The sequence below is a fragment of the Symphalangus syndactylus genome, chromosome 4 (genome assembly GCF_028878055.3).
Source record: "Symphalangus syndactylus isolate Jambi chromosome 4, NHGRI_mSymSyn1-v2.1_pri, whole genome shotgun sequence".
Classification (NCBI taxonomy): Eukaryota; Metazoa; Chordata; class Mammalia; order Primates; family Hylobatidae; genus Symphalangus; species Symphalangus syndactylus.
The window spans coordinates 115,137,724-115,151,232 of record NC_072426.2 but is presented as its reverse complement, the minus strand read 5'-3'; the positions used below and the strand labels follow the sequence as shown (position 1 = coordinate 115,151,232).

Genomic DNA, 13,509 nt, shown 5'->3' with positions numbered 1-13,509 from the left:
GAGTTATGTCCTTGAGCAGAAAATGAGAATGAAACTACACTCCTGAATTAACTGTGATGGATTTCTAGCTGGTTTCCTTATCTCTAATTGTCTTTTCTTCAATAAATTCTACCTCAAGCTAATTTCCCTAAAATACTATTTTCATTACAGTATTACAACATTGTTTTGCTATATTACTTATGTTTCCTACCTCTTTTACAGTTCTCCGCTTAGCTGTCAAACACTTGAATGATGATTGACTCATGCTGAAGTCAATACAAATAGACTCTGACCAACCCTCTGCTAAGCACATGGAGCACATTGTCCTTACTCAAAATGTAGGTGTAGAATCAGACACATAAAAATGAGTTTACAGACATTAAAGTTGTTATAAGGGAATGTAGACAGTACCAAATGAATTCATGTAAGGGAGAAAATAATTCTGCCTGGGCAGTAGGGGGGGACAGAAAAAGTTATAGAGGGTTAACATTTTGAGCAGGACCCATGAAGGCTGACAAAGAATGGCAAGTGTGTCTGGAACACTGAGGCAGGGTGACTGCAGCTGAGGCTAGAAGAGGAGACTTCACTGCAGAGGCTATCCAAGCCCTACTAGAGCTTATTTTGCACTAGTCCCCAGTGGGAAACCTCTACAGAAGCTAGCCCGGGCTCTTTACTGCTCCCCATCCCGCTCCCTGTACTTTGCTTTAAGCACAGTAACCCATGGTAATCCAGAAGCCAAAGGGAGGGTGTGGAAAAGAAGGCTGAACTATATATCCCAACCAAACAATACGCACCTCTGGCATACCCTACAACTTTCCCAGGGGTTTGTGGACATAGACGGTTCTAAAGGAACCGATTTCAAGATCCGTTACTTCCATAGGAGCCCCTTTTACCAGAGATATGCCTGATGTGTGCCCAAAGCAGGCAGATTTCTGGCAAGTTCTCCTTCCTCACTTCCTCTTTCATAATTACCCTTCTCCCACTTTAGGAAAAAAACGCCTATCTCTCCCTATCCAGAATCTTAACATGTGCCTTGCCTCACCAGGGTGCCAAATAAAGGGGCAATTTGAAAAGTTGATATAAGAGACATCTTTAATCAAAGCATTGACATATCTACTTGTATGATATATATTTCCAATATTGTTTTAGTTTTTTTTTTTCAAGAGCACGTTATTATTTATTATTATTATTATTCTCCAATACAGGTTTGGTTTTCAGAACTCCACAAAACATAGCGATATTCACACTTTTCAACAAAAATAATTTATATTCAAAACACTGATGCAAGAAATTTCCTTAGCACCTTTCTAAGTTTCTAGAAGCTGGAAAACCACATTGCGGCTTATTTTTTTTTTAAATTATACTTTAAGTTCTATGGTACATGTGCATAACGTGCAGGTTTGTTACATATGTATACATGCGCCATGTTGGTGTGCTGCACCCATTAATTCGTCATTTACATTAGGTATATCTCCTAATGCTATCCCTCCCTCCTACCCCCACCCCGTGACAGGCCCCAGTGTGTGATGTTCCCCTTCCTATGTCCAAGTGTTCTCATTGTTCAATTCCCAACTGTGAGTGAGAACATGCGGTGTTTGGCTTTTTGTCCTTGCAATAGTTTGCTGAGAATGATGGTTTCCAGCTTCATCCATGTCCCTACAAAGGACATGAACTCATCCTTTTTTATGGCTGCATAGTATTCCATGGTGTATATGTGCCACATTTTCTTAATCCAGTCTATCATTGATGGACATTTGGCTTGGTTCCAAGTCTTTGCTATTGTGAATAGTGCCGCAATAAACACACGTGTGCATGTGTCTTTATAGCAGCATGATTTATAATCCTTTGGGTATATATGTTTTAGTTTTATGCTTAATAATCACTTATCAAAAATTAATGGTTCATTTGATTAATTTTGTAATGATAGCATTTTAAATAACATAAGCAAGCATAATTTTCACAACAAAAATCCTCCAAATAAAAAATCAAGTTTTATGTACTTATTTTTGTTGCAGATGAGTCAGGAAATCAAATAACTTAAATATAGAAAATCTTTAACAGTAAAATGTTCAATTAAGAAAAAATTATTTGATAATTTTAGAGGTCAGTGCTAACAGTGTGCAAGGACTACTTTGTCAAATTTCTATTAGAAGGTACATAAGCAAAATACTCAGGAAGGAGAAGTAGCATTCAGTGATATAAGGGACCTAAGACTCTCTCTGGGCTCCTTTTGTGTGTCACAATGATAAGCAGAGCTTACCCCCACCACCACCCCCGTCAACCTTACAACCATCATATTTTCCTGTTCTAGAACCATTTTCAGTTTCAATTCCCTCATTTCACAAAATAATTTGTCACTTTCCTGATCTTATCTGCATCCTGTCAGCACTTGGAGGAACTATTAGCATTTAGAGAAGAAACAATTGTGTATTACATGTGGACTTTACAAAAATCCTTTTTTATATGGTCTACATAGAGTCTTCTGCCCCTGCAGTGGTATGAAACACTATAAAATAAATGCATACAAATACCCTGACTCTGGATGTGAAATGTGGACAAATAATATTAGTGAACTAACCTGAGATCAAAGAGCCTCTTTTTCTCCTCTTTCTGACTCCAGCACTAAACAACTTTTTTTTGTTGTTTAATAAAGGGCAATATTCTTTGACATAGGCAAATTAATAAATAGCATTAAATCACCCCAAATGATGACCAGGGTCTATTTCAAGGTAAGGATAGCAGCATTTTAGTTTTCAGTACACTGAACACCTGAGTTTTCTTAGAAGAGAATACATATGATATCCGAAAAGGAGCATTAACATTAGAATCAAGATAAATCTCAGTGGAGTGTCTGTCTTACCTAGATGTGTCCTAATGCAAGTGAAACTCTGCATGCCTTTTTTTTTTCTTTGTAAATTCAGGATAAAAATGCAATAGTTACTCAAATTCAATGAGGACATACAGATAAAGTGCCAGTATGGTGCCTGAAACACAGCAGAGGCTTCCACTTTGAAACTTTCAAAACCACATTAGGTTCCTACTGGAATGGCACTGTTAATAGCAATAATTTATACTTCAGGCTTTCTGTCAAGATTTCTTAGCTACTTATGTTTACCTAGTCAATACAGTCTGGAAGCTGAGTAAAAATTAGCCCTTGTCTGCCCACAGCTGTTAACAAATAGTACAGTACAATATATACATACACACACATATATGCACATATACAGTATATATACATATAGCCATATATGCACACATATAGACATATACTTGATAGTATTTAATTAGTGAAATTCACCATCAAATAGGTGTTAGTTAATGCATTCCAGTACTCACTAAAATAACAATTTTTCCTTCAACTCCTCTATGGAATTTTTCCATCCAACCCATTCCTATAGGACAGCAGCAAGTATTTAAGCAATGTTCAGTGTCGGTAGTCTCATGCAGTTACTGTAATCAATGGGTAAGTAAATCAAAGAGCTAATATTGAGCAAAAGAAGTGGCTTCTTGCCAACCCTTCTACCATAACGCCTTCTGAAGAGAGGATGTCCCAAATAGTTAACTATATCATCTCCAGCTGTGATATTACGGGAAACTCTTCTTCTCTAACCTCTCCATGAATCCCAGACTTCTAGTTGTATGGATGAAGGGATACATAAATAGGCAGAGACAGATATCTAGATCAATCCACATTTGACTACTATTTGTCAGACTCTTTCAGCAGAAAGTGATGCAAATTAGACAAATGTTTTCATTCAGGGACCATAAAGGAAATTTCTCCAATATACCAAATACATATTGATACTCAAATGAATATTATTTGATTATAAAGATAATCTTTAAAAATATAATAATGTCAATTGCATAAGTACCATACAAACATTACTTTAAAACCGGCATGCTACCATTACAACGCTGCCCCAAAATAAATAGGGATTGATTATCACTGTCAAATTGTAGGAAATATTTTCATGCAAATAATACCATCCTCCATAAATACCAACAGTCTTAAACTTGTCTGAGTTGGAATTCCAACTCTACCACTTTCTAGCTCTGTGACCTTGAGAATTTCCTCAGCTGTAAAATATATTGCCTACCACATAAGTTTATTATGATGTTTTTTAAAAATACATCCTTAGAACAATGTCTGATACATAATAAGAACTCAACAATGTTAGCTATTATTCATACTGTTTCTCATAACTTAAGTTATGGATCTGAAGACAGAACTCTGTATTATGATTAGCTAACCTTCAGAAAAATAGTTAACACAATGAGCAGAACTCAACATTAAAATCCAGGAGAGATGTGGGGGAAAAGGACAGTAGTCTATATTTTTAAAAGATTTAAAACTGTTTTGGGTCAGAGACCCATTTAAAAAGCTGATCAAAGTTATGGATATTTTCCTGAGAAAAATCTGCAAGTACCCAGCATTTTAGGGCTCCTTTTCTAGCTATCCTGAAATCCATCAGAGGCAGCAAATCTGAGATGGAGTATCCCGTAGGCTTTAAAACCTTCCACTTCCAAAATCTATTTCGATAAACTTTAAACCACTGTTTTCTCCATCCCCCAAGGAAATTTATAAACATATATTTCATTGACAAACATTGTGCCTTGCAATATAGCTGTTGACACTGGCTACATTAATTTCATGGATTAAAACAAAAGAGCATCATTTTAATCACCAGTAGTCTGCAGGAAAATTCCATCCAGAACTATAGCTTCCAAACAGGTTCTGGAGTTGCCACTCCAAATCAGCAGGGAACAGTGAAAACAAAAGTATGCGAACACCCTGCCTATCAGAAGTTCCAGACCAATGGCCAACTGACTCTTCTCTGTCACTGTTGCAAAGCAGATGATACTGCAGGAGAGACTCTTCTGACTGACTAAAATTCTGTGAGAAAACAGAAACATAAGGACACGCAACTAAGACAATCATGACAAACCTTAAGATCTCTATGATACTTGTTAACTTTAAGTAAAACTAGCTTTTTCTTCACTTTTTAAATCTAAATGGCTTTTGCTGTATTTTCAGTTCTTCTCTTTATATATCTTTATGCTCCTTCCCTTGTATCTCCTTGCTCTGTTGGCCACATTACTTAACACGAAAACAACAGGAGTTTAAAAATGTAACCTGTATTATATCTTTTTTATTCATTTCTGTATTTTTTGACAGGCTGGAGTGCAGTAGCAGATCATATAGCTCACTATAAACTGGAACTCCTGGTCTCAAGCTATCCTCTCACCTCAGCCTTCCAAAAGTGTGTTGTATCTTGAGGCTTTCAGTAGAATGGTTCACCTTGTAACCTCTACGTGGCAGGATGCATAATCACCAGTTTATTCTGTAATACCTGAGCAAAAATTCAGTCTAGCTAATATGGCCTCTTTCACCACACTGACAAGATAAGGATGACGACCACTTAGTTGGCCACCACCAGTATCATAATATTAGATAGTAGTTTAAAATATATATAATGGAAACTAGCTGGTGACCACCACTTTACTTCCAGTTTTGAAATTGCTGACTCATCCTATTTAAGAATCTGTTGTAAGCATCATTTAAGAATTAGTTTGGTTTAGACATACTTTGAAGTCAACATAGTTTTTAATGCATGGAATTACATAAAGTCAAATGAACTGTATACCCTTGCAACATGCGATCTTAATAACACTTGAAAAAATTGGCTGGATGTTCATTTAAAAGCCACCTTGAATAATGATTTGATTTCAGTGAAATTCGCTCGTATTTTTTCCAAGTTCCTTCGACATTCTAGATACACTATTGCTTCTCTAAGAGGTAACTGGCTGGCGCAGAGTTGGAACCAATACAGACCCAGGCCTGACTGCCAAGCACTGACCATTCCTGCAAATGTCTCTCCCAGAAGACGTGTGCAAGCAAAGAAGAGGGCGATAATTTGATTTTGCAAAGGTAGGGATAGACGCACACGCACAGACATCTGCACCGGCCCACAAGGAGTTTGGGGCGGGAGCAGTTAGGAAGTGGGGAGCTGCAGTACCTCTTCTTGGCCTTCCTGAGCTTGACGGGGTGCAGAACTCAGCCCTCAGCGCTGCGGGACAGCGTCTTCTCAGAAACCGGCAGCTCAGCTGGGGCCGCCAGACGCGCGTCCCTCACCCTCCCAGCTGAGCGCAGGGTGCCCGGCCCGCCTCGCGCTAGCGAGCAGCCTGGAACGCCGTAACAGCGCAGCGCAGTAGGGAGTCGCACGCCAGGGACAAAGGGACCTGCGATCTGCGCTCCTCCGGAAGCGGGAGGATGGCGAGGAGAGCCTCGGAAGTGTCATTAAAGTGTCATTAGGGGAAAAACCAAAAATTGAAGTTGCGGCTAAGTTTTCCCCCATGAGAGGGCGGGGCAGCCCGGCCGGTTGGGTAGACCAGAGGGTAGCGCTGGAGCTGGGAGGAGCCCCGGGCGTAGGCTTTCGGGGAAAATTCCATTGCCCTTTCAACCACCACCACTCCCCTCCCAAGGCAGAGAAGCCGAGCTCTGTACCTCCATCGAGTCCTGGCTGCAGGGTGGGGGGCGACAGCCACCGCAGCCGGGAGGGTGCGGCCACCCAGTTCCCTCCCGGCGGGGCGCCGGACTTCGAAGGCAGTGAGCGAGTCAGCTGGGATTCCCCCGGGCGCCTTCCACCCGGATTCCCAAACCCCGGCGAAAAGAAAAGTGAAAGAGAAAGAGCCGGGAGCAGAGACGAAGACAAACACCTCCCGCGGAGACTGGGGGTGGGGCGGGTGGCGGCGGCTCCTGGATGACTGACGGCCCCAGGTGTCACTGCTTCCCGGCCTGTTTCCGTCCCTGCCGGGGCCTGGGGCGCAGAACCTGCAGTGCGAGCGCAAGGACATCGAGGAGCCCCAGCCCCGCCTTGCAGGAACACCAGCCACCGGTCTCCTCCTCTACCTGCTGGGACACCTGCAGAGAAGGCACAAGGACACTGGACGGAGCCCACCAGCCGCATCCCAATCGACGGGCACCATGTGGGAAGCTTCCGCAGCTGAACCTGGAGACCCGGGCTGGGCTGGCGCGCATCCAAGTCGTCCAGAGGAAAGGGAAAAGGATGTCGGATCCGAATGCTGGGCAGCTGCTCTAGACGGGCCTCTTGGTCCCAGCACAGGCTGGAAGAAGGAAAGTTTGAAGTCCAACTAGGGGAAATGTTGGAAGAAGACATCAGGGTGGCAGCTTTGTGCAAGACAGTTGGTACAGGGAGTGAACTTACAGCAATGAGCCTCTCTGCGGATCACTTTTCCAGTCTATTGTATAGTCCAGTGTAAAATATCACACATAGTCCCATTTGATGGAAGCGTGAGATGTTGTTTTTGTAGTATTTTTACATTGGAGGAAGGAACTGAGTTGAGGCTGAGTGATTTGCATGCCATAAAGGCAGTAGCAAAGACCTCACGCTCCGTTTTGAAAGTACTTTGCAGAATCTTGCACTCCTGTGAATCACTGAAAATCCCTCTTGCACGGTGCTTTCCAAATTTTCAGAGTCACGGTTCAGAGAAAATGATAAGTCTTCCTGGAGCTCAGTTTAATTTAGTTTAAAATTTAATTATGTTTTTTAATTACATAAATATGATAAATATCAAATAGAAAAATAATAGAAATTATTCACTTTCCATGTATATAAAGTCCCATATAATTTCATATTTTTATGAAAAAATTGAGTTTATTTTCATTAACTCAATTTTTCGATATCAGTTTTATATTTGAAATAATTACTGATCGATTTTTTGATGAGAATTACTTCAAACTCTAGATAGTCTCCATTAACAAAATAAGTGAGGCACAAAAATGCAAAAACAGTTTTTACAACCATTCAAAATTTCACCATAGTTGGAAATTATATTTAAGAATATGAAGCAATCATCCGTTTCTGTTCATGACGATGTCATGTTGAATTTTCTTGTGATGATGTCAATGGATTTCAAGACCAGTCAGAATTTTTCGTAGCAATACGTTGAAGCTCTGATTTGCAGAATGAGCATGCATTGGGAGAGCAAGACTGCAGCTGGATTGGATCCCATCACAAGGATACAGCAGCCACGGAAGGACAGATATGCATATGTGTGAAGATAGAGAATAGGGATGAACAAGTGTATCATGTGCCCCAACCTCATTTTGGACTGCTGCAGAGCTTCCTGGACTCCTGCCATGTAAACTCCTCTAGCACCTCCTTCAGCTCCTTTAATGGATACTGTGTTCTCTACAGCCGGTGAAGGAAGCAGGTGTCCAGATAATAAGACACCTCAGAGGCCACACTCAGCACCACCTAGCAGAGCTCGATATCAGATATTGCTGCTGCCAGAGGACATATCATCACATCTCAGATCCTGTCTCTCTTGGACTGCCCACAAAGTCTATAGAAAGTTGCTCTCAGCTGGTGCTCACTAGCCTGTGGGCTTCAGCTTTGTTAGCTATCTGCAGGACTCAGGGACATCAGTATCTGACTGCATACTTTTAATACATTGAGACCACCAAGAATGTTCTGAGCTACTAGAGAGTTTTCACCACATTATGAAATTGATGGAAAGTTTACTTGTAGGGTGAACTTTAAGGAATAATCTGAATATGTAACAGTAAGAAAATTGGTCTACAACTATTTATTGGGTTTCAAATATAGTAGGTTCTAGAATAAGATGGACTGAATGATATATAAAGCATTTTGTCAGAGTAGGGAGATAAAAAACATAAATAACAACAAAGTACGATAAAAAATTATTATAGTCATAAGATATGCTTTGCTCTACTATTTGCCTCCCAAATATGTTGGTCAAATTTGTTTTCATAAATACAGATATTTTAAAAGTATTTTTAAGTAGTTATGAGTGCCTGCAGTTCAATGAAGTTGGGTTTGCAGCATAATTTGTTTTTGTTGCATTGCACTCAAAAAGAAAAGTCTAATGTATGCAACTTGTGTTTTCAGTTGCCACAGGCTGTTTGGCAAAATATTGAAAATTACTCATACCAATGAACAAGTAATTCTGCTGCATAAATTAAAAGCAAAGATAAAGATTGATGAAATAATTTGAAACTGTCTTAAGATAACTAATAATATTATAATGTGGAAAGAAGTGGAAATTAACTAAACCTCACAGAAGTGATCATAATAATCTTCTTGAATTCAAATAATTAACAATAAAATTATAGTTTAATAAATTTTTAATATCTTTTTTCAAAGACAATGTCAATTGGGTAATCGTCTTTAAAATAAATTACTAATAAATGTTCTCTAGATTTTGTGATTACATGGAAGAAGTTACAAGTTATTTCATCTGATTTAGTGTTCAAAGTCCATGACTGTGGCCTTATTTATGGTTTTCCTAAGATTTAAACCACCCATCAAGAACAAGTTGATCCCTTGCTCTTTGGAAAACATGGCCTGCCTGGGTCCTCTACGTTTCCATTTGGGGTAAAGCATGCTGAAATGCAGCATTACCTCGAAGTTGCTTCTCACATTTTTTTCTGGTGATCCTGGCAATAGACGGATGCTCTTGGCCTTAAATACTATTTAAGTTTTCAAGAGCTCCTCAAGTTGCTGCTTTTTCAGAACCACAGCAATATTAGTTAGGACTTCCGTAGTTCCTCCAATCTGCCATTTCTCCAGTGCTGTGCTAAACACAAATGTTAACTTATTAAATCCTCACAGCAAAGCTATGAGATATAAACTATTATTATCTCCATTTTACAAATGGGAAAACCAAGGCCCAAACAATTATACAGCTTGCCTAAGATCACATGGAAATTGACTGACCCAGCAAGGATTTGAACTCAGACAGTCTCGCTTGAATACACATTCCTACTCTCTGATGCCTTTAAATTGGCAACCATTCTCCACTGTTTCTAAAACAGAGTTCATAAGGAAAGAAGTCATGGACCCTCAGACAATATGTCTTGGTCCAATTTTGTTTGCTTCAGGGTAACTTTAGTCACCACCAGGGAGGAAACTCTTCAGTTTTCCTTGAATTTCTGCGTTATCATCTTACGTTTCTGTAATGAAACTGCAATAGGTATTGCAGCCCTGCTACTAACATAAGTTATTTGAATAAAGTGACTGACAAAAGGCTGGCAGAACATTGCTGCAGGTTTGAAACAGAGGAACTAGGAGCTGGCAGATTCTAATAGAGATGGGTGACTTTGAACTGAAATGTCAGAGTGTACCCATGACAAAGAAGAAAAGACGCCTAGTTTCAAGCTGGAGATTAAGAACAATAATAACTGTATTAGTCAGGGTTCTCTAGGGGGACAGAGCTAATAAAATATATGTATATATGAAAGGGAGTTTATTAAGGAGAATTGACTCATGATCACAAGGTAATATTCCACGACAGGCCGTCTGCAAACTGAGGAGCAAGGAAGCCAGTGGTGGATCAGTCCAAGTCCCAAAACCTCAGAAGTAGGGAAGACAACAGTGCAGCCTTCAGCCTGTGGCCTAAGGCCTGAGAGCCCCCGGCGAACCACTGGTGTAAGTCCAAGAGTCCAAAAGCTGAAGAACTTGGAGTCTGATGTTTGAGGGCAAGAAGCATCCAGCACGGGAGAATGATGAAGGCTGGAAAACTGAGCAAGTATAATCCTTGCTTGTTTTTCTGCCTACTTTATTCTAGCTGTGCTGGCAGCTATTTAGATGGTACCTACACATTAAGGGTGGGTCTGCCTCTCTCCGTTCACTGACTCAAATGTTAATCTCCTTTGTCAACACCCTCACAGACACACCGAAGGATAATACTTTGCTTCTTTCAATTCAATCAAGTTGACACTCAATATTAACCATCACAATAACATACTTAATTTTTAATATATTTAAAAGTACATGTTATCTTAAATGCATTGGTACTTAATGTAGGGGGGAAGGGGCTTAAGTAGAAAAAAATGACAAGTTCATATGCTACCAGTACTATTCTGAACAGTCATTTAATGTTGACCTTAACAATTAAAATCTAGTTACAAAACATTAATAAGCCTATTTAGATTTATAATCTGAGAGTATATTATAAATGTATATAACGGATCTTGTCAGCATTTATTTCAATGACAAATTATAAAAAGGAATTTTACTTCTCTTCACATATATTGGCTAAAACATGGCAAATACACATTCCTTGAATTTGTTCTATGATTAAAATTAATGCTTTTTTTATAACACATAATAACCTTTACAAAAAGTGTAAATCGAGTCAATACCAATAATATGTTTATGTCAACAAAGTTAAACTGGCATTGGCTTTGACTCTATGGCTGGCAAATAGTTGGCCTTCAATAAATATTTGTTATATTAATCTTGGTTAAAAAAAAATCACCTCTTGTTTCATAGTTTAAATACTTGCTAGAATCAAAATCTAGAAACTTATAGATATGTGTGTATGTATGTGTATATATATATATATATATGTATGTAAAAAAGCTCTTTCCATTATCATGAAATGATTTGATAATTTGTATATTTGTATAACTTCATTCTGTGGTTTATGTGTGTGTTTAATCCTACAATCACTTTTTATTAAATTTTCAACTAAAATTTCTTCATAATATATATTAAAATTAGTTCTAATCACTGGTTAAAGTATCAATATGGGGTTCTGATCACTGGCTAAAATATCATTGATTTTGTTATTATGGTTATGTGGGAAATTACCTTGATGAAATGGTAGCCTCCAATTACTACCCTGAAAGTCTTAGGAAAACTTACAGACCAAATTAAGATGCTCAAATAACATGGTATATTAAATGAATTTAAAACACACAATGAGATGTAAAAGAAATGGGGCACCAGGTGTAGGGTACCAAGTGTAGGATACAAGTGTGTGAAAGGATCTCACTACCCAAATCCTGAATTATATAATCTTCACATAAACACAGCTATCTCCTTCCCTATGTTTCTCAGTCTCTGCCATGTCAACCTTCTATGCTAATGCTGTGGTGACAGAGACCAAGGCTGAGGTTTGAATAAGAATGGAATGCACAGACGGAAGTTACCTAGGGCCAAAACACACACTCTCCCAGAGAGTGTGTTAGTCTGTTTTCATTTCCATAAAGGAATACCTAAGACTGGGTAATTTATAAAGAAAAGAAGTTTAATTGGCTCATAGTTCTGCAGGCTGTACAGGAAGCATGGCAAAGGCCCTCTACTCAGCTCTTGGGGAGGCCTCAGGGAGCTTTTACTCATGGCAGAAGGTGAAGTGGGAGCAGGAATGTCATATGGTGACAGCAGGAGCAAGAGAGAGGAAAGAGGAAGTGCCAGGCTCTTTAGACAACCAGATCTCACATGAGCTCTGGAGAACTCACTTATTACCATGGGGAGGGCACCAAGCCATTCATAAGAGATCCACCCTCTTGACCCCAAGGTTTCCCTTTGACTTTCATGACTTCCCACCAGGACCCATCTCCAACACTGGGGATTACATTTCAACATGAGATTCAAAGGGGACAAAAATCCAAACCATATCAGAGCAACATAGGAGCAAAATTCTTTTTCAATTAGCCTCCTAAACAACTATGGGTTTTATCTACACCTCATGGACACGAAACATGTGAATGGGTTAGAATGGGACCATGTTGGATGTCACTGATAATAGCCAACTTAAAGATTATATATAAAAATGCCTGCATGAAAAGGGCATGATCATAACTACAACTTTTATCCTTTTCTATTATAAGTAATATTCTTGTTCATTCTAGTATATATTTCATTTATTCTACCTTTAACATGTCTTTCAGGTTACAAACTTACCATCTATTTAACACATCCATGAATTTTGCCATACCAATAAGCTACTCACTTTTGCATTGTTTATATTTAACATACATTCCATAATTTTTTGCTACATATTCTCTAATTATATAGCAGAGTCATATTATGGCAGTTCTTCATGATTACTTATTTTATTTGAGAGTTGTGTGCTTTTTGGCTTTGTCACATTTATAAGTTTCTGTTATGCATCAAGCTTGATGTCCTCAACCAAAGGCTCTCCTGACCTGTAGCATCATGTCTACTCTGATACTGAAACTTTCTCCTTCACATTTATGCCACCCCCTCTGACGTGACACCATCTTGGATCTCAATAACTCTCTGAAATGAAATCAAATCTGCTATAACCTGTGGGGGAATACAGATCGTGTATATACATAGATTCAATCCTGAGTCTATTCTCTACTCATACTTTATATTCTAAGCATGCTTTATACCCTAAATGTAAGCAAGAACAGTGCTTAACAATTTCCTAAGGTATGTTCTGACAAGTTTCCAAGATAAACAACAAATCTTTATCTAAATAAACAATGGATCAAAGAAGAAATCACAGAAGAAACTATAAAATATTTTGAACTGAATGATAATGAAAACAAAACATACCAATACTTGAGTGACACAGCTAACAGCTTTTAGAAATTTATAGTTTTAAATACTCGTATTACAAACAAAAAGATCAAAATCAATAGAATAAGCTTCTACCTTTAGAATAAGAAAAATATACACAAAGTAAATTAAAGGAAACAAGAGCTGAAATGGAAGAAAAGGAAAGAAAACA

At 38.7% G+C, this 13,509-nt stretch overlaps 1 protein-coding gene across 8 annotated transcripts in view; it reads right to left on the bottom strand.

The window, feature by feature from the left end:
* IL15 (interleukin 15) overlaps positions 1-13,509 on the bottom strand; it is a 376,963-nt gene that overhangs the window by 71,569 nt on the left and 291,885 nt on the right. For 3 of the 8 annotated variants that reach the window (XR_010120381.1, XR_010120382.1, XM_055275994.2), the window contains exon 1: positions 6,485-9,001. The exons of 4 other annotated variants lie outside the window; for them this stretch is intronic. Coding sequence is in view for 1 of the 4 variants with exons in the window: in XM_055275994.2 (XP_055131969.2) it covers positions 6,485-7,157 (673 nt within the window). In the remaining 3 variants the exon portion in view is untranslated. Of the gene's footprint in view, positions 1-5,996; positions 6,014-6,484; positions 9,002-13,509 lie in introns of those variants that run through there. One more of the 8 variants, XM_055275988.2, reaches the window with a different exon arrangement.